The 22,902-nt window shown below is 55.2% G+C and overlaps 2 protein-coding genes across 11 annotated transcripts in view; one reads left to right on the plus strand and one right to left on the minus strand.

Annotated features, from left to right (window-relative positions):
- PPP6R2 (protein phosphatase 6 regulatory subunit 2) overlaps positions 1-20,125 on the plus strand; it is an 85,210-nt gene extending 65,085 nt beyond the window's left edge. For 4 of the 8 annotated variants that reach the window (XM_082636988.1, XM_082636983.1, XM_082636987.1 and 1 more), the window contains 14 exons: positions 10,123-10,326; positions 11,694-11,758; positions 13,340-13,455; positions 14,873-14,958; positions 15,155-15,235; positions 15,576-15,673; positions 16,010-16,067; positions 16,140-16,255; positions 16,372-16,535; positions 16,870-17,041; positions 17,128-17,216; positions 17,817-17,979; positions 19,640-19,876; positions 19,949-20,125. In XM_082636988.1, coding sequence (XP_082493114.1) covers positions 10,123-10,326; positions 11,694-11,758; positions 13,340-13,455; positions 14,873-14,958; positions 15,155-15,235; positions 15,576-15,673; positions 16,010-16,067; positions 16,140-16,255; positions 16,372-16,535; positions 16,870-17,041; positions 17,128-17,216; positions 17,817-17,979; positions 19,640-19,876; positions 19,949-20,000 — 1,701 coding nt within the window. In that variant the 3' untranslated portion in view covers positions 20,001-20,125. The remainder of the gene's footprint in view (positions 1-10,122; positions 10,327-11,693; positions 11,759-13,339; positions 13,456-14,872; positions 14,959-15,154; positions 15,236-15,575; positions 15,674-16,009; positions 16,068-16,139; positions 16,256-16,371; positions 16,536-16,869; positions 17,042-17,127; positions 17,217-17,816; positions 17,980-19,639; positions 19,877-19,948) is intronic. The other 4 variants (XM_082636986.1, XM_082636985.1, XM_082636989.1 and 1 more) reach the window with 4 other exon arrangements.
- A 1,506-nt stretch (positions 20,126-21,631) lies between these two features.
- SBF1 (SET binding factor 1) overlaps positions 21,632-22,902 on the minus strand; it is a 28,346-nt gene continuing 27,075 nt past the window's right edge. For all 3 annotated transcript variants that reach the window (XM_082636982.1, XM_082636981.1, XM_082636980.1), the window contains 3 exons: positions 22,339-22,426; positions 22,136-22,267; positions 21,632-22,062 (listed from right to left, as the gene is read on the minus strand). In XM_082636982.1, the coding sequence (XP_082493108.1) occupies positions 21,964-22,062; positions 22,136-22,267; positions 22,339-22,426 (319 nt within the window). In that variant the 3' untranslated portion in view covers positions 21,632-21,963. The remainder of the gene's footprint in view (positions 22,063-22,135; positions 22,268-22,338; positions 22,427-22,902) is intronic.

Raw genomic sequence — 22,902 nt, forward strand, 5'->3', positions numbered from 1 at the left:
TATCCCTATGGATCCGACTATTACAGGGATTCCTATGTAAGTGGAATCAAACAGTATTTGGCCTTTTCTGTCTGGCTTATTTCACTTAGTATAATGTTCATCCATGTGGTAGCACGTGTCGCAGTTTCTTTCCTTTTTAAGGCTGAATGATATTTCATTGTATGGGTATACTACGTTTTGCTTATCCATTCATACATTGGTGGACAGTTGGGTTGCTTCCACATTTTGGCTATTTTTAATAATGCTGCTATAAACATGGATGTACAAATATCTATTTCAGCCCCTGCTTTCACTTCTTCTGACTACATACCTAGAAGTGGAATTGATGGGTCATATAGTAATTCTATGTTCAACTTTTTGAAGCACCCACACACTGTTTTCCCCAGTGGGTACACTGTTTTACATTCGCACCAGCAATGTATGAGGGTTCCAAATTCTTCACTAACACGTGTTTTCCATTTTTTTGATAATAGCCATCCAGATGGGTTTGAGGTGGTATCTCACTGTGTTTTGATTTGCGTTTCCTTAATGATTAGTGATGCTGAGCATTTTTTCATGTGCTTTTGCTGGCCATTTGTGTATCTTCTTTGGAGAACTGTCTGTTCAAGTCCTCTGCCCATTTTTGAATTGGGTTCTTTGTTTTTTTGTTGTTGTTGAATTGAAGGAGTTCTTTGTATATTCTGGATATTAAGCACTTAGATACATGATTTGCAAATATTTTCTCCCATTCTGTGAGTTGTCTTTTTACTCCCTTGATGGTGTCCTCTGACGCACAAAAGGTTTTCATTTTGATGAAGTCCAGTTTATTTGTTTTTTTCAATTAATTATTTTATTTATTTTTGGCTGCCTTGGGTCTTTGTTGCGCGTGGGCTTTCTCTAGTAGCAGTGAGTGGGGGGCTGCTCTTCGTTGTGGTACATGGGCTTCTCATTGTGGTGGCTTCTCTTGTTGTGGAGCACAGGCTCTAGGCATGCAGGCTTCAGTAGTTGTGGCTCGTGGGCTCTAGAGCGCAGGCTCAGTAGTTGTGGCTCACGGACTTAGTTGCTCTGCGGCATGTGGGATCTTCCCGGACCAGGGCTCAAACCCTTGTCCCCTGCGTTGGCAGGCGGATTCTTAACCACTGCGCCACCAGGGAAGTCGCAAGTTTATCTGTTTTTTTCTTTTGTTGCTTGTGCATTTGGTGTCATACCTATACCTAAGAAATCATTGCCAAATCCACTGTCACGCAGCCTTCCCCCTGTGTTTTCTTCTAAGTACTTTATAGTTTTAGCTCTTTCAGGTCTTTGGTCCATTTTGAGTTTGTATATGTATGCAGTGTAAGATAAGTGTCCAACTTCATTCTTTTGCATGTGGATATCACAGCACCATTTGTTTTGTTTCGTTTTTTGAATGTAAGTTTCATGTGTAGGTTATATTTCTACTTCTTTATACCCTATTGCATGCTCACCACCAAAGATTTAGTTTCCATCTGTCACCATACAGCTGATCCCCTTTACCCATTTCGTCCTCCTCCCTACCCCACCCCTTACCACTGGTAACCACTACTCTGTATCTACATGTTTGTTTTTGTTTGGTTTGTTTCTTTTGTTTGTTTTTCATTGATGAAATTATACGGTATTTGTCTTTCTCCATCTGACCTACTTCATTTAGCATAATACCCTCTAGGTCCATCCATGTTGCTGCAAATGGCATTATATCATTCTTTTTTATGGCTGAGTGATATTCCATTGTATATATGTACCACATCTCCTTTATCCATTCATCTGTTTATGGACATTTAGGTCATTTCCTTATCTTGGTTATTGTAAATAATTCTGCAGTGAACATGGAGGGGCATATATCTTTTCAAATTAGTGTTTTTGTATTCTCTGGGTAAATACTCAGGAATGGAATTGTTGGATCATATGATTGTTCTATTTTTAATTTTTTGAGGAACGTCCACACTGTGTTCCACAGTGGTTGCACCAGTTTACATTCCCACCACCAGTGCACATTCCCACCACCAGTGCACAAGGTCCTCTCTTCTCCCCATCCTCGCCAACACTTGGTATTTCTTTCAGCACCTTTTGTTGAAAACACCATCCTTTTCCCACTGAATGGTCTTGGCACCCTTGTTGAAAATAAATTGACCACATGTGTGAAGATTTAGTTCTTTGGATTGTTTATCGTTAGTGGGAAAAAATGCAACAGAGTTTTGTGTGTTGATCGTGTGTACTGGAACCTCGCTGAATTTGTTTATTAGCTCTAACAGTTTATGTGGAATTTGTACAATTTTCTGTATATAAGATTGTATCATCTGTGAACAGAGATAATTTTATTTCTTCCTTTTCAATTTAGATGCCTTTTATTTTTATTTAGTTTTAATATTTTTTCATTTTTAATTTTATTTTTATAAGCAGATTCTTATTAGTTATCCATTTTATACACATCAGTGTATACATGTCAATCCCAACCTCCCAATTCATCCCACCCCCACACCCACGCCCCGCCGCTTTCCCCACTTGGTGTCCATACGCTTGTTCTCTACATCTGTGTCTCTATTTCTGCCCTGCAAACTGGTTCCTCTGTACCATTTTTCTAGGTTCCACATATATGCATTAATATACAATATTTATTTTTCTGTTTCTGACTTACTTCACTCTCTATGACAGTCTCTAGATTCATCCATGTCTCTGCAAAGGACCCAGCTTCGTTCCTTTTTATGGCTGAGTAATATTCCATTGAATATATGTACCACATCTTCTTTATCCATTCGTCTGTCAACAGGCATTTAGGTTGCTTCCGTGACCTGGCAATTGTAAATAGTGCTGCAGTGAACATTGGGGTGCATGTGTCTTTTTGAATTATGGTTTTCTCAGGGTATATGCCCAGTAGTGGGATTGCTGGGTCATATGGTAATCCTGTTTTTAGTTTTTTAAGGAACCTCCATACTGTTCTCCATAGTGGCTGTATCAATTCACATTCCCACCAACAGTGGAAGAGGGTTCCCTTTTCTCCACACCCTCTCCAGCATTGGTTGTTTGTAGATTTTCTGATGATGCCTGTTCCAACTGGTGTGAGGTGATACCTCATTGTAGTTTTGATTTGCATTTCTCTAATAATTAGTGATGTTGAGCAGCTTTTCATGTGCTTCTTGGCCATCTGTATGTCCTCTTTGAAGAAATGTCTATTTAGGTCTTCTGCCCATTTTTGGATTGGGTTCTTTGTTATTTTAATATTGAGCTGCATAAGCTGTTTATATATTTTGGAGATTAACCTTTGGTCCGTTGATTCGTTTGCAAATATTTTCTCCCATTCTGAGGGTTGTTTTTTCGTCTTGTTTGTAGTTTCCTTTGCTTTGCAAAAGCTTTTAAGTTTCGTTAGGTCCCATTTGTTTATTTTTGTTTTTATTTCCATTACTCTAGGAGGTGGATCAAGAAAGATCTTGCTGTAATTTATGTTAAAGTGTTCTTCCTATGTTTCCCTCTTAGAGTTTTATAGTGTCCGGTCTTACATTTAGGTCTCTAATCCATTTTGAGTTTATTTTTGTGTATGGTGTTAGGGAGTGTACTAATTTCAGTCTTTTACATGTAGTTTCCAGTTTTGCCAGCACCACTTATTGAAGAGACTGTCTTTTCTCCATTGTATATCCTTTCCTCCTTTGTCATAGGTTAGTTGACCATAGGTGTGTGGGTTTATCTCTGGGCTTTCTATCCTGTTCCATTGATCTGTATTTCTGTTTTTGTGCCAGTACCACACTGTCTTGATTACTGTAGCTTTGTAGCATAGTCTGAAGTCAGGGAGTCTGATTCCTCTGCTCCATTTTTTTCCCTCAAGACTGCTTTGGCTATTCGGGGTCTTTTGTGTCTCCATACAAATTTTAAGACTTTTTGTTTTAGTTCCATAAAAAATGCCATTGGTAATTTGATAGGGATTGCATTGAATCTGTAGATTGCTTTGGGTAGTATGGTCATTTTCACAGTATTGATTCTTCCAATCCAAGAACATGGTATATCTCTCCATCAGTTAGTGTCATCTTTGATTTCTTTCACCATTGTCTTATAGTTTTCTGAGTTCAGGTCTTTTACCTCCTCACATAGGTTTATTCCTAGGTATTTTATTCTTTTTGTTGCAGTGGTGAATGGGATTGTTCCCTTAATTTCTCTTTCTGATCTTTTGTTGTTAGTGTATAGGGATGCAAGAGATTTCTGTGCATTAATTTTGTATCTTGCAACTTTACCCAATTCATTGATTAGCTCTAGTAGTTTTCTGGTGGCATCTTTAGGATTCTGTATGTATAGCATCATGTCATCTGCAAACAGTGACAGTTTTACTTCTTCTTTCTAATTTGCATTCCTTTTCTTTTTCTTCTCTGATTGCCATGGCTAGGACTTCCAAAACTATGTTGAGTAATAGTGGTGAGAGTGGACATCCTTGTCTTGTTCCTGATCTTAGAGGAAATGCTTTCAGTTTTTCACCATTGAGAATGACTTTTGCTGTGGGGGTTTGTCGTGTGTGGCCTTTATTATGTTGAGGTAGGTTCCCTCTCTGCCCACTTTCTGGAGAGTTTTTATCATAAATGGGTGTTGAATTTTGTCACAGCTTTTTCTGCATCTGTTGAGATGATCATATGCTTTTCATTCTTCAATTTGTTAATATGGTGTATCACATTGATTGAGTGCGTATATTGAAGAATCCTTGCATCCCTGGGATAAATCCCACTTGATCATGGTGTATGATCCTTTTAATGTGTGGTTGGATTCTGTTTGCTAGTATTTTGTTGAGGAGTTTTGCATCTATATTCATCAGTGATATTGGTCTGTAATTTTCTTTTTTTGTAGTATCTTTGTCTGGTTTTGGTATCAGGGTGATGGTGGCCTCATAGAATGAGTTTGGGAGTGTTCCTTCCTTTGCAGTTTTTTTGGAACAGTTTGAGAAGGATGGGTGTTAGCTCCTCTCTGAATGTTTGATAGAATTTACCTGTGAAGCCATCTGGTCCTGGACTTTTGTTTGTTGGAAGATTTTAAATCACAGTTTCAATTTCACTACTTGAAACTGAAAGTAATTCTGTTCATATTTTCTATTTCTTCCTGGTTCAGTCTTGGAAGGTTATACCTTTCTAAGAATTTGTCAGTTTCTTCCAGGTTGTCCATTTTACTGGCATAGAGTTGCTTGTAGTAGTCTCTGAGGATGCTTTGTATTTCTGTGGTGTCCGTTGTAACTTCTCCTTTTTCATTTCTAATTTTATTTTATTTATTTATTTATTTATTTTTTTTTTTTTTTCTTTTTGCGGTATGCGGGCCTCTCACTGTTGTGGCCTCTCCCGTTGCGGAGCACAGGCTCCGGATGCGCAGGCCCAGCGGCCATGGCTCACGGGCCCAGCCGCTCCGCGGCATATGGGATCCTCCCAGACCGGGGCACGAACCCGTATCCCCTGCATCGGCAGGCGAACTCTCAACCACTGCGCCACCAGGGAGGCCCTCTAATTTTATTGATTTGAGTCCTCTATCTCTTTTTCTTGATCAGTCTGGCTAAAGGTTTATCAATTCTGTTTATCTTCTCAAAGAACCAGCTTTTAGTTTTATTGATCTTTACTATTGTTTTCCTTGTTTCTATTTCTTTTATTTGTGCTCTGATCTTTATGATTGCTTTCCTTCTACCAACTTTGGATTTTGTTTGTTCTTCTTTCTCTAGTTCTTTTAGGTGTAAGGTTAGATTGTTTATTTGAGATTTTTCTTGTTTCTTGAGGTAGGCTTGTATTGCTATAAACTTCCCTCTTAGAACTGTTTTTGCTGCATCCCATAGGGTTTGGATCGTGATGTTTTCATTGTAATTTGTCTCTAGGTATTTTTTTATTTCCTTTCTGATTTCTTCAGTGATCTCTTGGTTATTTAGTAACGTGTTGTTTAGCCTCAGTGTGTTTGTGTTTTTTACGTTTTTTTCCCTGTAATTCATGTCTAATCTTTATAGTGTTGTGGTCGGAAAAGATGCTTGATATGATTTCAGTTTTCTTAAATTTACCGAGGCTTGATTTCTGACCCAAGATGTGATCTATCCTGGAGAATGTTCCGTGTGCACTTGAGAAGAAAGTGTGATCTGCTGTTTTTGGGTGGAATGTCCTATAAATATCAATTAAATCTATCTGGTCTGTTGTGTCATTTAAAGCTTGTGTTTCCCTGTTAATTTTCTGTCTGGATGATCTGTCCATTGGTGTAAGTGAGGTGTTAAAGTCCCCCACTGTTACCGTGTTACCGTCGATTTCCTCTTTTACAGCTGTTAGCAGTTTCCTTACATATTGAGGTGCTCCTGTGTTGGGTGCATATATATTTATAATTGTTATATTCTCTCCTTGGATTGATCCCTTGATCATTATGTGGTGTCCTTCCTTGTCTCTTGTACCATTCTTTATTTTAAAGTCTGTTTTATCTGATATGAGTATTACTACTCCAGCTTTCTTTTGATTTCCATTTGCATGGAATATCTTTTTCCGTCCCCTCACTTTCAGTCTGTATGTGTCTCTGGGTCTGAAGTGGGTCTCTTGTAGACAGCATATATATGGGTCTTGTTTTTGTATGCATTCAGCAAGCCTGTGTCTTTTGGTTGGAGCATTTAATCCATTCACGTTTAAGGTACTTATCGATATGTATGTTCCTATTACCATTTTCTTAATTGTTCTGGGTTTGTTTTTGTAGGTCCTTTTCTTGTCTTGTGTTTCCCACTTACAGCAGTTCCTTTATCATTTGTTGTAGAACTGGTTGGTGGTGCTGAATTCTCTTAGCTTTTGCTTTTCTGTAAAGCTTTTGATTTCTCCATCGAATCTGAATGAGATCCTTGCCAGGTAATCTTGATTGTAGGTTCTTCCCTTTCATCACTTTAAATATATCGTGCCACTCCCTTCTGGCTTTTAGAGCTTCTAAAAAAAAATCAGCTGTTAACAGCTGAGAAATCAGCTGTTAACCTTATGGGAGTTCCCTTGTATGTTATTTGTTGTTTTTCCCTTGTTGCTTTCAACAATTTTTCTTTGTCTTTAATTTTTGCCAATTTGATTACTATGTGTCTCGGAGTGTTTCTCCTTGTGTTTATCCTGTATGGGACTCTCTGCGCTTCCTGGACTTGGGTGGCTATTTCCTTTCCCATGTTAGGGAAGTTTTTGACTGAAATCCTTTCAGATATTTTCTTGGGTCCTTTCTCTCTCTCTTCTCCTTCTGGGACCCCTGTAATGCGAATGTTGTTGTGTTTAATGTTGTCCCAGAGGTCTCTTAGGCTGTCTTCATTTCTTTTTATTCTGTTTTCTTTATTCTGTTCCATGGCAGTGAATTCCACCATTCTGTCTTCCAGCTCACTTATCCATTTTTCTGCCTCAGTTATTCTGCTATTGATTCCTTCTAGTGTAGTTTTCATTTCAGTTATTGTGTTGTTCATCTGTTTGTTTGTTCTTTAGTTCTTCTGGGTCTTTGTTAAACATTTCTTGCATCTTCTTGATCTTTGCCTCCATTCTTTTTCTGAGGTCCTGGATCATCTTCACTGTCATTATTCTGAATTCTTTTTCTGGAAGGTTGCCTATCTCTACTTCATTTAGTTGTTTTTCTGGGGTTTTATCTTGTTCCTTCCTCTGGTACAAAGTCATCTGCCTTTTCATTTTGTCTTTCTGTGAATGTGGTTTTTGTTCACAGGCTGCAGAATTGTAGTCCTTCTTGCTTCTGCTGTCTGCCCACTGGAGGATGAGGCTATCTAAGAGGATTGTGCAAGCTTCCTGCTGGAGGGACTGGTGGTGGGTAGAGCTGGCTGTTGCTCTGGTGGGCAGAGCTCATTAAAACTTTAATCCACTTGTCTGCTGATGGGTGGGGCTGGGTTCCCTCCCTGTTGGTTGTTTGGCTTGAGGTGACCCAGCACTGGAGCCTACCCGGGCTCTTTGGTGGGGCTAATGGACTCTGGGAGGTCTCATGCCAAGGTGTACTTCCCAGAACTTCTGCTGCCAGTGTCCTTGTCCCCCGCAGTGAGCCACAACCACCCCTACCTCTGCAGGAGACCCTCCAACACTAGCAGGTAGGTCTGATTCAGTCTCCCCTTGGGTCACTGCTCCTTCCCCTGGGTCCCAATGGGCACACTACTTTGTGTGTGCCCTCCAAGAGTGAAGTCTCTGTTTCCCCCAGTCCTGTCGAAGTCCTGCAGTCAAATCCCACTAGCCTTGAAAGTCTGATTCTCTAGGAATTCCTCCTCCTGTTGCCGGACCCCCACGTTGGGAAGCCTGATGTGGGGCTCAGAACCTTCACACCAGTGGGTGGACTTCTGTGGCATAAGTGTTCTCCAGTCTGTGAGTCACTCACCCAGCAGTTATGGGATGTGATTTTACTGTGATTGCGCCCCTCCTACCATCTCATTGTGGCTTCTCCTTTGTCTTTGGATGTGGGGTATCTTTTTTTGGTGAGCTTCATTGTCTTCCTGTCGATGATTGTTCAGCAGTTGTGATTCTGGTGTTCTCGCAAGAGGGAGTGAGCGCACGTCCTTCTGCTCTGCCATCTTGAACCAATCTCTGCGGTGGCTTCTCTTGTTGTTTTGATGCCTTTTAGTTCTTTTTATTGCCTAATTGCCCTTGCTAGAACTTCGAGTGCAGTGCTGAATACAAGTGGCAAAAGGGGCATCCTTTCTTTGTTTTTGGTCTTAGAGGAAAAGCTTTCAGTCTCTCACCACTGAATATGATGTTTGCTGTGCTCTCCTCATAGATGCCCTTCACCATGTTGAGGAAGTTTCCTTTATTCCTAGTTTATTAAGTGTTTTTATCAAGAAAATGTGTTGAATTTTGTCAAATGATTTTTCAGTATCAGTTGAGATGACTGTGGTTTTTTTCCTTCATTCTTTTAATGTGGTATATTACATTGAAGGATTTTCATATGTTGAACCATCCTTGCGTTCTGGGAAGAAATCCCACTTGGTCATAGTGTATAATTTTCTTTTAATATGCTGCTGAATTCAGTTTGTTAGTATTTTGTGGAGAATTTTTGCATCAGTGTTCTTAAGGGATGTTGGTCTGTAATTTTCTTTTCTTGTGATGTTTTTGGTGTCAGGGCAGTGCTGGCCTCACAGACTGAATTTGGTAGAAAGTGCTCCCTTTAGTTTTTTGGGGAGACTTTGAGAAGGATTGGTGTTGTTAATTCTTCTTTAAATGTTTGGTAGAATTCCAGTGAAGCCATCTGGTATGGGCTTTTCTTTATTGGGAGGTGGGTCTGACTGTTGAAGACGAGGCAGCGTGGATGAAGCCACCTCCAGTGTCACCCAAAGTCACACAGGCAGAGAAGGTGAAGCCGAGACTGGAGACTGTGTTTCTGTGGGGAGGAGAGCTGTGTCAGGCAGACGGGCCTCCTTCCTTATCCAGCTCCCCACTCCCTGGTGGGAAAGAAGGGTCCAGACTTATATCCTGGGCTGGAGTCTACACCCCTTTCCCCAGCCCTGTCTCCCCATCCTGCGCACCCCGCTTCCTTCCGTGTAGGCAGCAGACGGTGTGGGGTGCAGGCAGCTGTGGCCCCTGCTGGGTGTGAGGTGGCCATGTGGACGTGGCAGGTGTGCCTGTCTCGCCTCCCTGCTGGTGCCGCCCTGCTCGCCTCAGGGGCAGGTCTGGAAAAGGCCGTGGGAGAGGAGATGCAGCTGCCCATTCAGCCTCCTCAGGGGCGTCCGCCTGGGAGCTTCTGTTTGGGCCCCTTGGGGCTCCCTTGGGGAGTGTCCACGTGTGCACCTCCTGATTTCATGGCCCTCCTGGATAGGATCCCCAGGGGTCGGAGAATTGAATACACTTCCAGTAACTTGTGGGTCAAAGATAAAATCATAAAGGAAAGACGATAAAAATACTACATGGCAAAATGTGTAGAGTGTAGCTGCGGTGGATTTTACAGGGAGACGTACAGCCTTGTCAAGATGCACTGGAGAAGGAGGGAGGTTGAGGGTCTGCGGGTGAAGCTTGTAACCTAGGACAGAGGATAAAGAAACCACAGGAAGCGGCCACACAAGCAGAGATTACGGAGCTGGATGGAGATGGAAGGCCCGTGGCCGCCCAGATGTCAGGATACAGCATGGGGAGGTGTGCAGGGCAGCAGGGCCCCTCACTTTCGGCCTGCAGGACACGGGGCTTCCCTCACCCTCTGTCTCCCCAGGACCTGTTTGTTAAGTACGCCTGGAATAACTTCCTGCACTTCCAAGTGGAGCTGTGCATAGCCGCCATCCTGTCCCACTCTGCCCGGGAGGACAGGGCCGTGGCCAGTGGACCTGAGGGCGGGGTGGAGCCTCCACCCTCCAGCGGGGACCCTGAGACCCCCCAGCCTGCCGCCAGCCGCCCTGAGAGCACGATGGTGACCCACGTAGGTCCCGGCAGTGTCACGCGTGTAGCTGTGTCCTGCGTGTCCTATGTGTCACTGCGTGTGTTGCATGTCCTGTGTGTCACTGCGTGTCCTGTGTGTCACTGCATGTCCTGCGTGTGCTGAACCCCACCCAGACCATGTGGACACTAACGCTGCTTTGGGCCCTCGTGCGCTTTCTCCTCTAATCCTCCCGTGACGCGGGTGTGCTGCTCTCCTTTCACCCGTGAGATGGCAAATCCCAAAGAAGGGGCCCGTGTTTGCCAGGGCCTAGAGCCAGTGGAGGGGAGGGCCCCGGAGGGGTGTAGAAGAAGCCCCGTGGCTGCCCCCGGGTCAGCTCCTCCAGGCCGTGAGGGCGAGCAGCCCCGTCACGGTGTGAAGGCCGTGCCGGGAAGGTGCCAGGGGAGGAGTGAACATAACATGTCCAGTTCTCACAAGAAGACTTTCTGGGATTTTGAGCCTCTGGAAAGTGTGGATGCTCTGTGCGGCCCGCCTCTTCCCTGATGCTTTCCTGCTCATCCGAGCACACTGTGCGGAGCCCCCCGGGGCTGCCCTTCCCGGGGCCGCAAGCAAGAGCATCCTGAGCGGCCGCGCGGGGCCTGCAGGGAGTCGGCCTTAGTGGGTGTTCGCTAAGGAAGGAAGAAGGAAGCAGCACGTGGGTGGAGCACGTGGCACAGACGGTCCCCAAGCCAAAGAGCCCACCTATGCATGCGGGGCCCTGGGGGTCTGCTCTGCCCCCCACCCCCAGGTGGCTGCACAGCTCAGACAGGAGGGGCTTGGCAACGGGGCCCCTAGGTCTCTGGTCAGAGGCCTGGGAGAGGGTCGTGAAGGGCCGCACCTGCAGGCCTGAGCAGGAGACAGCCAAGGGGGTAACTAGCCAGAAGCGGGCGGTTTCAGCGATGAGAGCCACAGGGGGTGGGTGTGTGCAGCGGCCATGCAGGCCAGCGAGGGACCCTCACCCAGATAGGCCACATGCGGGGTGGGCGTGCGATTTGGGGCCCAGAACAAACATTCCAGTTACGGGAAGCTGCCTGTGTGAGGGCCTGGAAGCAAGTGAGCCCTGGGGCCGCCGGCCTTCCTCCTGGACAGAGAAGGCAGGAGAGTGGCCCGAGGGGGAGTACACGACTGGCCAGGAGACTGAGGGGAACGAGAATGTCCTGATTTGACCCCCGTCGCCACGTGGACGACCCTGAGCAGCGCCTGCCTGGGTGTCGGACGGGGACCACAGGGCTGGGCTGTAATGCTGTCACTGCCCACAGCGAACTTGGGGCTGATGTGTGCTTGCTGGCTGCTAAGCCCACTCAGTCCAGGGGTGGGTGGAGGCGAGTGTGCAGCCCTGCTGGCCCTGACCCGTGCCACCTGTCTGCCAGCTGTTCCAGAAGTGTTGCCTGGTCCAGAGGATCCTGGAGGCCTGGGAAGCCAATGACCACACACAGTAAGGACCACTGGGGCTCGGCGTGGTGCTCCAGGGCTGCCGTGGAGGGTTTGTCTTCAAGGAAGGGTCCCACCGCTGTGGGAGCAGCTGCAGTGCTGCTGGCTGGGCCGGGGCGCCGGGCAGGGTGACGCGGCCTGGGCTGTGGTCCTGGTCCTGCTCCTCGCGGTCTGCACACCCCGGCCCCTGGCTCCATGGGCCCCTCACCCTCTTCCTCCCTTGCCCGTCCATTAGCAGAGACCCCAGTCCTGTGCCTGCACTGTGTCCCGAATCCTCCCACGTCCCCATCCCAGCCTCCAGCCACTTCTCTTACTGAAGCTTCAAACCCTTGAAAGAGCATCCGGGCCACTTTCTGCTTCCTTCTTGCCCCACCTGCCCTCTTGTTGCGTGATAAGCTGGGATCTTTCTGAAACCAGCAGGTGGTGTCACCTCCTGCTTGAAAGTCTTGACTGCCCAGGTCCCTGGTGTGACTGCAGGGTCTGGTGGGCAGCCCTGGCCCCCCTGTGCTCCTACTCTGCCCTGCCGGGGGCTGCTCTGGGCAGGTGGGGAGAGCTCTGCGACCACACCTAGTTCATCCCTTCTGTCCTGCTGTTACTGAACCCACAAATCTGCGTCCGCTCCCAAGTAGCAACAAGCAAGATGGGGCCGCTCCGCCTTCCGCTGGACCCAGTGTGCATAGTGCCCAGGGAGGCCTGTGCTGAGTCTGCTCCTGTATGTTTTGCGTGTTGGTGCACATGTGTGTGCCTCTGTGAGGGGAGGGCTCACTGCTGTCACCGAGGGGTCCCTGGGCCATAGTAAGCCGTGGACGGGCATGTGAGCCTGGATCCTTGCAGGCCGCGGCCTCAGCACAGTTCTCCTGCGACCTGGACAGCTGCTCACAGGCCTCCACCCTCAGCCCAGCTTCATGTCTGGGCCAGTTCCACCCAGTCTCTCCTGACCCCCTTCCTCTGCCGGGTGGGCCCACCGATTGAGGACCACCTTCGCTTCCTCTCTGGTTGTCGTCAGGCTCTGAAGAGAAAGAATACCGTTGAAAGCAAGCGCTGTCCACTCTGGGACCCAAGGGCTGTGTTTCTGTAACGGACGCGCCAGAGTCTCACATCTGATGCTCTTCCTACTGTGTCGGGGATCTGAAGACTTGCTGCTCTGTTGGGTCCCGTGTGGGAGAGATGAGAAGGGGGGGAGAGCCATGTGTTTGCGGCCTTGCGGGATGTGCAGGTGGACGGGAGCCAGGCCGCTGCCCCTGCTGCTCTGCCCACTCCTGGGTCCTGGGTCCATCCTCGGTCTTCTCTGGGGGCTCGGGATGCGCTTGGTCAACACTCGCAGCCCCAACCGGGCGCGGGTCTGCAGGCCTGTGGTCTGCGCAGAGTGAGAGCGGCGAATGCCCACCTCACTTCTAGGCGGGGAGCGGAGCGACGCGGGTGCGGAGCAGGTGCTCTGAAAGTAAACAGCCTGCGGGCGAGGCCACGAGACAGCTTCGCAGGGCAGTGGGGCCCGCGGGGAGGAGGCCGCAGAGCCGAGGACGGGCTGGGTGGCAGCACCGTGGAGGAGGGCTGGCGGCAGCCCTGACGCCACCCTCTCTTTCAGGGCAGCGGGTGGCATGAGGCGCGGGAACATGGGCCATCTCACCCGGATCGCCAACGCAGTGGTGCAGAGCCTGGAGGGGGGCCCCGTGCAGACCCAGGTCAGCGAGGTCCTCCGAGGTGAGCGCCTCCAGGCCCAGGTGTTGCTGCCCGAGGTGCCCCGCCCCTGCCCTTGGGTCCCTCGGTGGACGGGACCAGCACTGGTGCCAGACACTTGGCCCACCTTGCCACGGGGGCTGTCCTGTCAGCTGGGCCTGGGCCTGGGCGGCAGCTTCTTCTGCGCCCTGGGCCTCCCGCGCCGGCCCGAACGCCTGCACTCCTGCTCCGCCGTCCGGCTCTTCTCTGAGCTCGCGGCTCATCTGGAGAGCCTGGCGAGGGGGCCTCTGTGGCCTAAGAGCGGCCTCAGGGCCTGAGCAGAGGCCACCCTGGCCAGGCCTTCTCTCCCTCATACCCCACGGGCCCCCTCGTCGTGATCCGGGGCCCCGACCGAGGGTCCGCCGCCCATGCCTCTTCCCAGCCCTCGCACATTCTGGGCGCCCAGTCTGCAGCTCCCAGGCACTGGGCTTCTGGCCTGAGCTGGGGAGAGCCCAAGGGGTCTTGGTTCAGATGGGAGAAGGCGGGCAGCTTAGAAGGGCCTGTGTGGCCTCTTGGGGAGGAGGACGCCAGGCCAGCCCGAGCAGCACGTGCTAGGGTGACAGGAGGGGCATGCGCTTGGGGTGGCCTGAGGGTGATGGACAGTGACGACCCACAGAGGCTGGGACCCTGAGGGCACTTGGGGGCTTGTGCTGGTTTCACAGCCAAGACAGTTTGTCCCCCGCACTGTGGGGGGCGCCTGAGGACAGGGCTGGCCAGCGGGGAGGGGGACGCGTGTGCTCAGTGAACAGCAAACGGGAGTGAGCACCGTCTGAGGGGCCCCTGAGCGCTGTGTGTGTTGTCGGGGTGGGGTGATCCCCATCCCTTCTGGGGGCCGTGGTGCCCTGAGCCCGGGGCAGGCAGGGGAGGTGCTGGGTTTGTCCCTGTCCTGGGCTGGGGAAGCTGCCCCGCAGATGTCCAGTTGGTTGTGCAGTGGGCATGGCCTCCACGGCCCCCCGCCCGTGCCCTTGCCTAGTTGCCCCCATGGTGACCTTGGCCGTGGCCCCTTGTGGTCCCGGGGCAGCTGTGAGCCAGGAGGCTCAGGGGGGCGGGGCCCTCTGACACAAGCGGGGTGCTCTCGGTCGGTGGTATCTGGGCTGGGGTCCGGCCCCCAGCCCATGGGCACCTGTGTCGAGCGTGTGCACCCAGGACAGCCCGGTGTGGGGTTGGGGGCGAGCGTGAAGCTCTCTCTTTCTGGACTGTGAATGTCTCTGGGCTCCAACCTCCCCAGAAAAACAGACACACCCAGGCCTGCTGGGTTGGGCCTGTGAGGCCAAGAGGGACGTGACTGTGCCCCGTGGTTCCTGTGTCCCCGGGGCTCCCCGGTCGGCCTGTGAGCCCTCGCAGGACCAGGATGCAGCTGCTGGCTCCATCCCAAGGGCTCACCAGGCAGCCTTCCCCGCAGGGCTCCCCTCGGATTGCCGTGGGCGCTGGGAGAGCTTTGTGGAGGAGACGCTGATGGAGGCCAACCGTAGGAACGCGGTGGACCTGGTGAGCAGGCCCCAGGCCAGCCAAGGGTGGGGGGCCCTCGTGGCCCTCTGGGCAGAGCGCTGTCCTCCCCCTGGTCCCTGCCCGACCTGGGCTCGTGGGACTCCTGGTGCCTGAGGCCTGGTGCGCCCTGCACAGGGAGGGTGGGTCGGCACGGCCCCGGACGCCGTCTCATGCCTGCCCACCCTGGCCGTTGCAGGTTAGCACCCACCATCTCCACCCCTCGAGTGAGGACGAGGACATGGAGGGCGTTTTCCCTAATGAGCTGTCCCTTCAGCAGGTGCGTGAGGCCGGGCCCCCTCATCCCCACATTCTGGGCAGCGCTTAGGCCTCAAGAGGGGCCTGCACGCGTCACCAGAGCCTCGGGCGGGACCGGGGGAGGTGCTCATCCCCCCGCTTCTGCAGGGGGTGCAGCCTCACCCTCCTCTACTTAGGGGGTGCCCCCAGGGCCACTTGACATTGATGAGACCCTTGGGGACGTGGTGGGCGAATGGGAAGTCAGAGTCACAGGCTGTTTGGACGTGGCTGCCTGTGGGTGCCCAGCCGAGAGGGCAGGGCCTGGGAGAAGCCACTGAAGTACCAGGGGGTTTCCTGAGAGCGGCCACGGTCCTGTCGCCCAGGCTTTCTCCGAGTACCAGGTCCAGCAGATGACGGCCACCTTCGTGGACCAGTTTGGCTTCAGCGACGAGGAGTTTGCTGAGCAGGACGACAGCGTCAAGTGAGCCCAGTGGGACGTGCCCACCTGCCCCACCCTCGTGCCTTTGGGAGGGAGCTGGGCTCTGCTCCGTGTGACCAGGTCCCTGGCCTGTGGCTCAGCCCTGCTGGCCTTCGGGGCCATCACACCACTTCCTCAGCTGGAAGCCACATGTGACCCCACGGCCTGGAGACACCCTCTGGGGAGGCAGAGCAGCTGGGTGGGAGTCACCCCTGGCCGCCCATCCAGAGGTGGGAGGGGAGCCCGTGCACCCACTGGGCTTGGCCTGCAGCCCTGGCCCCCCGCCCCTGCCTTTGCCTCCCTTGGTGGGACTTGACGGCGTCCCTGTTGTCCTCGCAGCGCCCCATTTGACAGGATCGCGGAGATCAACTTCAGTGTCGACGCTGACGAGGACAGCGTGAGTCCCGTGGGTGCCCTTGGGGGTGGCCGGGCGTGGGGGGCCACGTGGCCCACATGTGCTCTCCTGCAGCCCGGTGCCGCTCTGTTTGAGGCCTGCTGCAGTGACCACATCCAGCCCTTTGACGAGGACGACGACCTCTGGGAGGACGGGGAGACACACTGTGTGGCCCGCGTGACCAGAGCCAGGTGGGCCTGGTGGGCCAGGTGGACCTGGGCGCCACACGGCACCAGCCCTGTTTCAGCCGTGCTGTGGCGCCCTGGGCGGGCGGGAAGGGCTGCTCTGACCGTGGGTCTCCCCCCAGGTTCGGGGGCCCTCACACTTCAGAGAGCTGCCAGAAGGACGGCCTGGAGCGCCGAGGCCAAGGTGGGGAGGAGAGCTCGGAAGCAGACGGGGACGGGGCTCGGGCGGGCGCCCCTCAGGCTACCGTCCAGAAGGAAGGTCCTCGTGTTGAGGGTGGCTCAGAAGGTAGATGATGGGGCCACGGGGTGCGGGCCGGGCAAGGGGCTTGGGTGGGAACATGGGGGACAGAGGATTTGGTGTCCTGGCCTGTGGGCCTGTGTATGTGCGTGGCTGGGCTGCTGTGGGCCTGATGCCCACTGACCCCCCCGGCACACACTTTCAAACACGCTCCTATGCCCTTGGTCTCGCGCCCCGTCACAGTCACTCTTGGCCACGCTGTCACGGCTAGAGGCGGGTGTCCCCCAGTACCGTGGGGGAAGGCACACCCGCACCACTGCTGTGGGGCCTCCACCGCCGGTCACGTGCTGGTCAAGGGGCCTGGACACCGCATCTCCCCCAGCAGGCGCCCCGTGGACGATGTCTGATGAGCTGGTGAATTCCACGGCCTCGGGCCTGACCCCGGCAGTGGCGATGGACGTGGGTTCCAGTGTGTGGGCGGCCAGCGCGCCCAGTGCCTCGGCTGCAGAGGAGAGAGGCTGGGCCAGGTTCGCCGACTTCCAGCCTTTCTGCTGGTGAGGCGGGGCGGGGGCAGGGGCGGCCGCGGCTGCCTGGGGGCCGGGTCTCCTGCGCGTGGGCTGAGAGTGGGCCTTGTCTGCAGCTCTGAATCGGGGCCCAGGTGCAGCTCCCCCGTGGACAGAGGTCACGGCGATGCCCAGGGTGGCCTGAACCGGGGCCCAGAGAGAACCCGTGAGTAGGGGCGGCCCCAGGGGCAGGGGGCCGGGAGGGGGAGGCCAAGACCTCGGGGCTGCCGTGGTGCCCTGGTGATGTTGGGGTTTGCGCCACGTGTGGGGACTGGAGTGGGTGTGTGGAGGGGTCAGGGCCCCGACTCCAGGCACAGGACGGCCAGCGAGGCCCTCGGGCTGGCCTCAGCGCACAAGTCCGACCAGCCCAAACCCGTCTGTGTTGCCAGGACCCCAGGCAGAGCCTGTCTCCCCAGGCCCGGCCGCCTTCTAGGTGTGGATCACACGTGTGCGCCGCGCCACCCCAGTGCTTATCCTAGGACCTGGCCCTGAGCTCCCTGTCAGATGGGCTTGGAAGCCGCTGCCCAGGGTATCGGCCACACGGGGAGGGACTTGGAAGCCACAAGGCTGAGTGGTGGCCCCCTCCTGCAGGGAGAACCGTTCCTCCTCAAGTTCCTGTGAATTCACAGACGCACGTGTGCACGTCACACGCACGCAGCAGTGGGTGTGGGGCACAGGCCTGTCGCCAGTTGCAGGCTGAAGTTCTCGCGTGCGCTGTACTGGTCCCTCTGTTCTCACCTGGTGTCGCTGGCTCCCTGTGTTGCAGCTGGCCCGGCCACTCTGGGTGCCTGGAACGCATGTGTTGCCAGGAAGGCGCCCCTGGTGGCCTCCAGCAGCCGTGAGGACAAGCAGAAGGTGGCTGTTGCCTCGGAGGCTGTTAGGATGGGTCCCGGTCGGGAGGGCCCCCCACCGCCTGTGTTAGTCCCCAGGTGAGGAGGACAGGCTAGGTGGGAGGCCCCCGGGTGCACATGGAGGTCTGGCTGTCCCCAGCATTCCGCTGGCCTGGCGGCAGGCCGACCCTCCTGTCCTGATGGCCCCGTGACTCCTTGGAGGCCAGCTTTGGACAGGAGGGACACCGCTTCGCCCAGGTGGAAGCTGGGGTGGCCGTTGAGACAGCATGGGGCCAGCCCGCCTCAGGCCGCGTCGGAGAGAATGGCCAGGCTTTTGGGGCTCCGGGTGGGCTCTGGAGCTGCCGCTCTCCTGGGGTGGGTGCCTAGTTCCAGACCTGCGCCCACCTCAGCCGGGCACTTCGGACACACATGTCCATCACGCTGGACCGGTAGGACGGGGGTGTCTCGGGACTTTGCTTGGGGCCCTGACCTGGGTCGTCCTCCCTGCAGGCTTGGCCCGTGCACCCCACCCCTGCGCACAGGGGGAAGGTCCAGGCCTCTGGGGTCGGCTGGTGGACACACGCCTCCTGGCTGGGCGGGTGGGCAGCGTGAGGAACCGCGTGTGGTGAAGACGGAACGGTGCAGGAGGGCTGGTGGGACGTGAGGGAGTAGGTGGTGCTGGGGTCAAGGCCTGAAGGGGCTGTGGGGGGCCGGGGGCCAGGCCAGACCCCCACGAGGGGACGAGGAGCAGAGACTGACAGTGCTGCTCCCGTGAGGTCCCCACCAGTGACCCTGGAGCGTCCCTGCTGACGCTGGGGGTCCAGTCTAGCTCCCAGGACCCCAGGGCACGCCCGTCCCCATTGGCGCCCTGCGCTGGGGCTCGGGCCAGTGGGCACAGCCTGGAGGGACAGGGTCAAGCTGCGCAGTGTGTGTCGGGGGAGGGGCGGTGCACGCGGCCGCTGCAGGGTGGGGGGCGAGCTTGACCCCTGGGCCCAAGGAAAACCTCAGCGCTGAGGTAAAGGTGCACACGCGGCTCCCAAACGGTTCGATTCCTTCTTGAAGCTTAGAGTCATCGAAATTCTTAAAACCTTTTCCTCTTACTAACTCCCCGTTCCCCCAAAAACCCACCCGGCTCCAAGAAGCAGTTGGTGTTCTGAAAGCAAGCCGTCTGGTTCTTGGGGCAGTCTTCGCGAGCCTTGGGCCATTGTGGGGGGACACGCGGGGCTTGTCTCCAGGCTCTGCCCTCACTGGTTCGCGAGGGTCAGTGCCAGGCTGGAGGAGACGTCACACAGCAGAAGTAGGCGCTGGGCAGGTGTGGGCTGGTGGGGGGACCGTGGGCTTGCTCTCTGGGCCCCCAGACCAGAGCTGAGTGCCAGGGCTGGGTGTCCCAAGGCCGCCTGCCTCCTGCTCTCAGCCTTCCTAGGTGTGGGCGGGAGTGTTGTGGACAGACGTGGCCTGAAAGGTGTTCCAGGGAAGGGCCCTGGGCCTGTGTGGTCCACAGAGTGGTGAGGGTTGCTGGGAGCACCTAAGGGGCATGTTCCAGACTGGGGTTGGGGTGTGGCGAGGGCCGTCGGGAGGGGGCCGAGGGGGACGGGATGCCCGGGATGAGTGCTGCTGGGAAGGAGGCTCAACGCTTTGGTGGACTGACAGGTGGTCTCTGGCATGTTTGGAACTTGGGGTGGCAGAGGGGCCTGGGCCACCCTGCAGGGTGGAGCCCCAGCGGGGGTGGTCCAGTAACCGGAGCCTGTCTGCCACGCAGGGCTGAGCGCGCCACCAACACGCCTCCAGACCTGGCCTCCCTTGCGCCTGTGGAAGTGACCTCTGCCCCAGTCGGGGCTGTCCTCCCTGAGGCTGCCGTGGTGGCCACCACAGTACCGAGCAACGCCGGCCCCGCCCCGGCCACCCCGGCAGTCTCTCCTGTGCTGGCCGCGGCCGTCATCCCTGCAGCCCCAGCTGTCTCCACGGCGGCCACCCTGGGGACGGTGACAAAGGACAGGTGAGCAGGTCGGGCCAGGGGAGGGGCTGGGTGGGGACCCTTGCCCTGAGCGACTCCTACCCACCCCCGCAGGCAGACTGACGGGCCGCCGCCCGCAGGAGCCGCCTTAAATGGCCTCGTGTGATCCTGCCGCTGCCCAGCCTTGGCGCCCCAACCAAGAAAACTACCTGGTGACGCAGTTTGTCTTTTCTAATTTAACTTAATTTAATTTTAAAATAAATGCTGCATTGGTAAAGCTGGCAATTGGAACCAGTCAGACGGCCCAGCCTGCATTTCTCCTGCCTGACTCCGGGTGGGCCTTGAGGGTCCAGCCCCACACACAGCAATAAGGCCTCAGACAGGGGCTCTGCCTGTGCCACAGGCTCTGAGCCTGTTTTTATCCATTTTTTAACAAACGCCTCCCACGTGTTTGCACTTTTTAATCTAGCGCAGGAGAGGGTCTCCGAGGCTCTGGGGACAAATGTGGGTCTGGAACTGGGCTGGCCAGACGGGGTTTTAGCTGCCCGGTGGCCCTGGGAGCTGGCCTTGAGCCAGGCTGCAAACTTGACTGCCTTAAAAAAAAAAAAAAAGCCCCCTGCAGCCTGGCAGGCTGTCCACAGTCGGGGGGTGCCTGGCAGGAGCTGGCCGCGGGCGTGCAGGACGGGGTGCGGAGGGCCCAGCAGTGCCCGTGCCTGGGGGGCTACCCTGCACCTGCCGGGGAGGGCGGGGTATCCCATGTTACTGTTCTGATGATCTGACAGGGCGCCCGGACCCCACGACTGCCAATAAAAGTTGTTATTCTCACCGACAGACCCGCGTATTGTTACGCTGCGGGCCCTGGAGCCCCAACCTGGCTGGCGGCCGGGGTCGTCTGCTGCTCCCGGGCCCGTCTTTGAGTCAGCTCCTGAGTAAAGACTGAGCTCTTTTTTCTCTGTGAAACAAGCTCTGCCTGGAGGTTGAGTCTCGGGCAGGGACCCCAGACCCACAGGTTCCTGGGCAACAGGAACATCAGCCCGACGGCTGTCCGTGGGCCCAGGGAGGACCTGAGTGAGCCCCACCTTAGCTCCCACTGACAGGTGCCGCTGCCGGCCAGGCCCCCGCACCACCAGCCCCCCTGACCAGGAGCTGTGGCCATCACCCTGACCACCCTGGGATGTTCTCCCAGCCTCCGCGGTGCCACATTCTGCCCCCCATACCCCACCTGCTGCCCACCCGGCCCTGCCCTGCCCCTAGTTGGCACCCGTTGCGAGTAAGGCCCTAGCCTGCATGGGACTCAGGTCTGAATGGGAGAGTGACCCGCATTACAGCCAAGACTGGGGCGGGGTGAGGATGGTCAGGACCCCAGGGGAGAGGCAGAGACAGGCATTTGGAGCAAAGTGCCCATAACGGAGGCCGTCGGGTCCCTGTGCCCCACCTCCCCATACATAAGCCCCCCAAGTCAAGTCCTCAAGCACCCTTGCTCTCCAGAGAGCCCACCCTCTTTGGTGTCACCCCCTCCTCAGGCCCCGTCCCACTCTTCCATCCATCCCATCGACTGACTCTCATCTGACCAGGGAGGGGCCAGCAAGTCTGGACTCCGGACAGCTTCCTGGGGGCCACCTCCCCTGTACCCCCTTCTTCACAACACACACACCTCTGGGGGTCCCTTCTGCGCCAGCCCCAGGATCGCCTCTGAGGCCTGGAGGGATGGGTGGCCGGGCACCAAGCAAAAGCCTGGTGATGCTGGCCCCCGCCGCCCACCCCGGCCCCAGGACACGGAGGAGACGCAGGCGTGCGGTGTGTCATTAGCGCTCTTTATAGACTCTGGTTCTAGGAACAGGTTGTCTGCGGCTGGCCGGCCGGGGCCAGCACGCTGACAGGGCGGGAGGGGAGATATTTACAGGCCCACCGCGAGGGCTGTACCGTGGCTGCTCCCGGCGGGTGCTCAGCCAGGGCTCCAAAATAAGTTAGAGCTGGCTGGGCGGGGTGGGGGTGGGGGGGCTGTACACACATCTGGGGGTGGGGCCTCAATACTGTCAAGGGCGGGGGCTGTAAACATGGCCGGGGGGCCCTGCCCACCCCTAGTGGTCTGTAACGACTGGACGCAGAGCTGCCAAGCAGGGCCGGGCTCAGGCGTCCGACAGGCAGCTCTGGATCTGGTCCACCCACTGCTGGGCTGACGGCACGTCCTGGGCACAGAAGTTGTAAACACGACGCGTCGTCTTCACCTGGGGACGCGGGACACTGACTCCATGGCCCCACGTGGGCCGCCCCACCCCCCGCACCCCAGCCGCAGCTCACGTCAAAGAAGGCCTTCTCGTCCACGGTCTTGGGGGCACCCAGAGTGGGAGTGCCAGGCGCCACAGCCTCCACCTCCGCCAGGTCGATGAAGCCCTTGCACTCCGTGTCCACTCGGTGGTCATAGTAGCGCAGCTGAGCAGGAGCAGGAGGTCAGGGCAGGGCTCCCTCAACTCCCTACCCCAGCCAGCCCACTGACCACTCACCTGGTGCTTAGTCTTGTCCAGCACAAACCAGCGGGCCTTCCAGGGCTTCATGAAGGCCCCCTTCTTGTACAGGGTGCCCTCGTAGGACCTGCGTTTGCAGAAGAACCAGCAAGAACAGCCATCAGGGCCCGGCAACGGTCCCGCCTCCCTGCCCCCGCCAGCCCCAGCAGCAAGACCGAGGCCCCTGTCCCCAAACCGACCCAAGCCCGGAGCACTGGGCAAGGGAACACGAAGAAGCCTGGGGTTGTCCCCAGAAAGGACCCCCTCATGCCCATCACAGCACACTCGGGAGGGTCCCACACCAGAGCCTCAGGGTCTCAGGGAAACAGCCCTACGTGCAGAGCAGGGGCCCCTGACACGGAGCAGGCAGGTCTGGGGAGGCGACTGCGGCAATGTGGCCCCTCCAGGCCCGGAGGGTAGGATGCAGCCTGCCGGGCCCCAGCCTCTGCTGGAAGCTGCCTCAACCTCACTGGGCACTTGGCCCACTCTCACAGGTATCCCATGGTCCCTGTCCCTCTCCTCCTCCGCAGCCACCGTGGCCTGGCTGTGGTCGCCAGTTCTATA

The sequence above is a fragment of the Mesoplodon mirus genome (genome assembly GCF_964341445.2).
Source record: "Mesoplodon mirus genome assembly, chromosome: 11".
In the NCBI taxonomy this organism is placed as follows: domain Eukaryota; kingdom Metazoa; phylum Chordata; class Mammalia; order Artiodactyla; family Ziphiidae; genus Mesoplodon; species Mesoplodon mirus.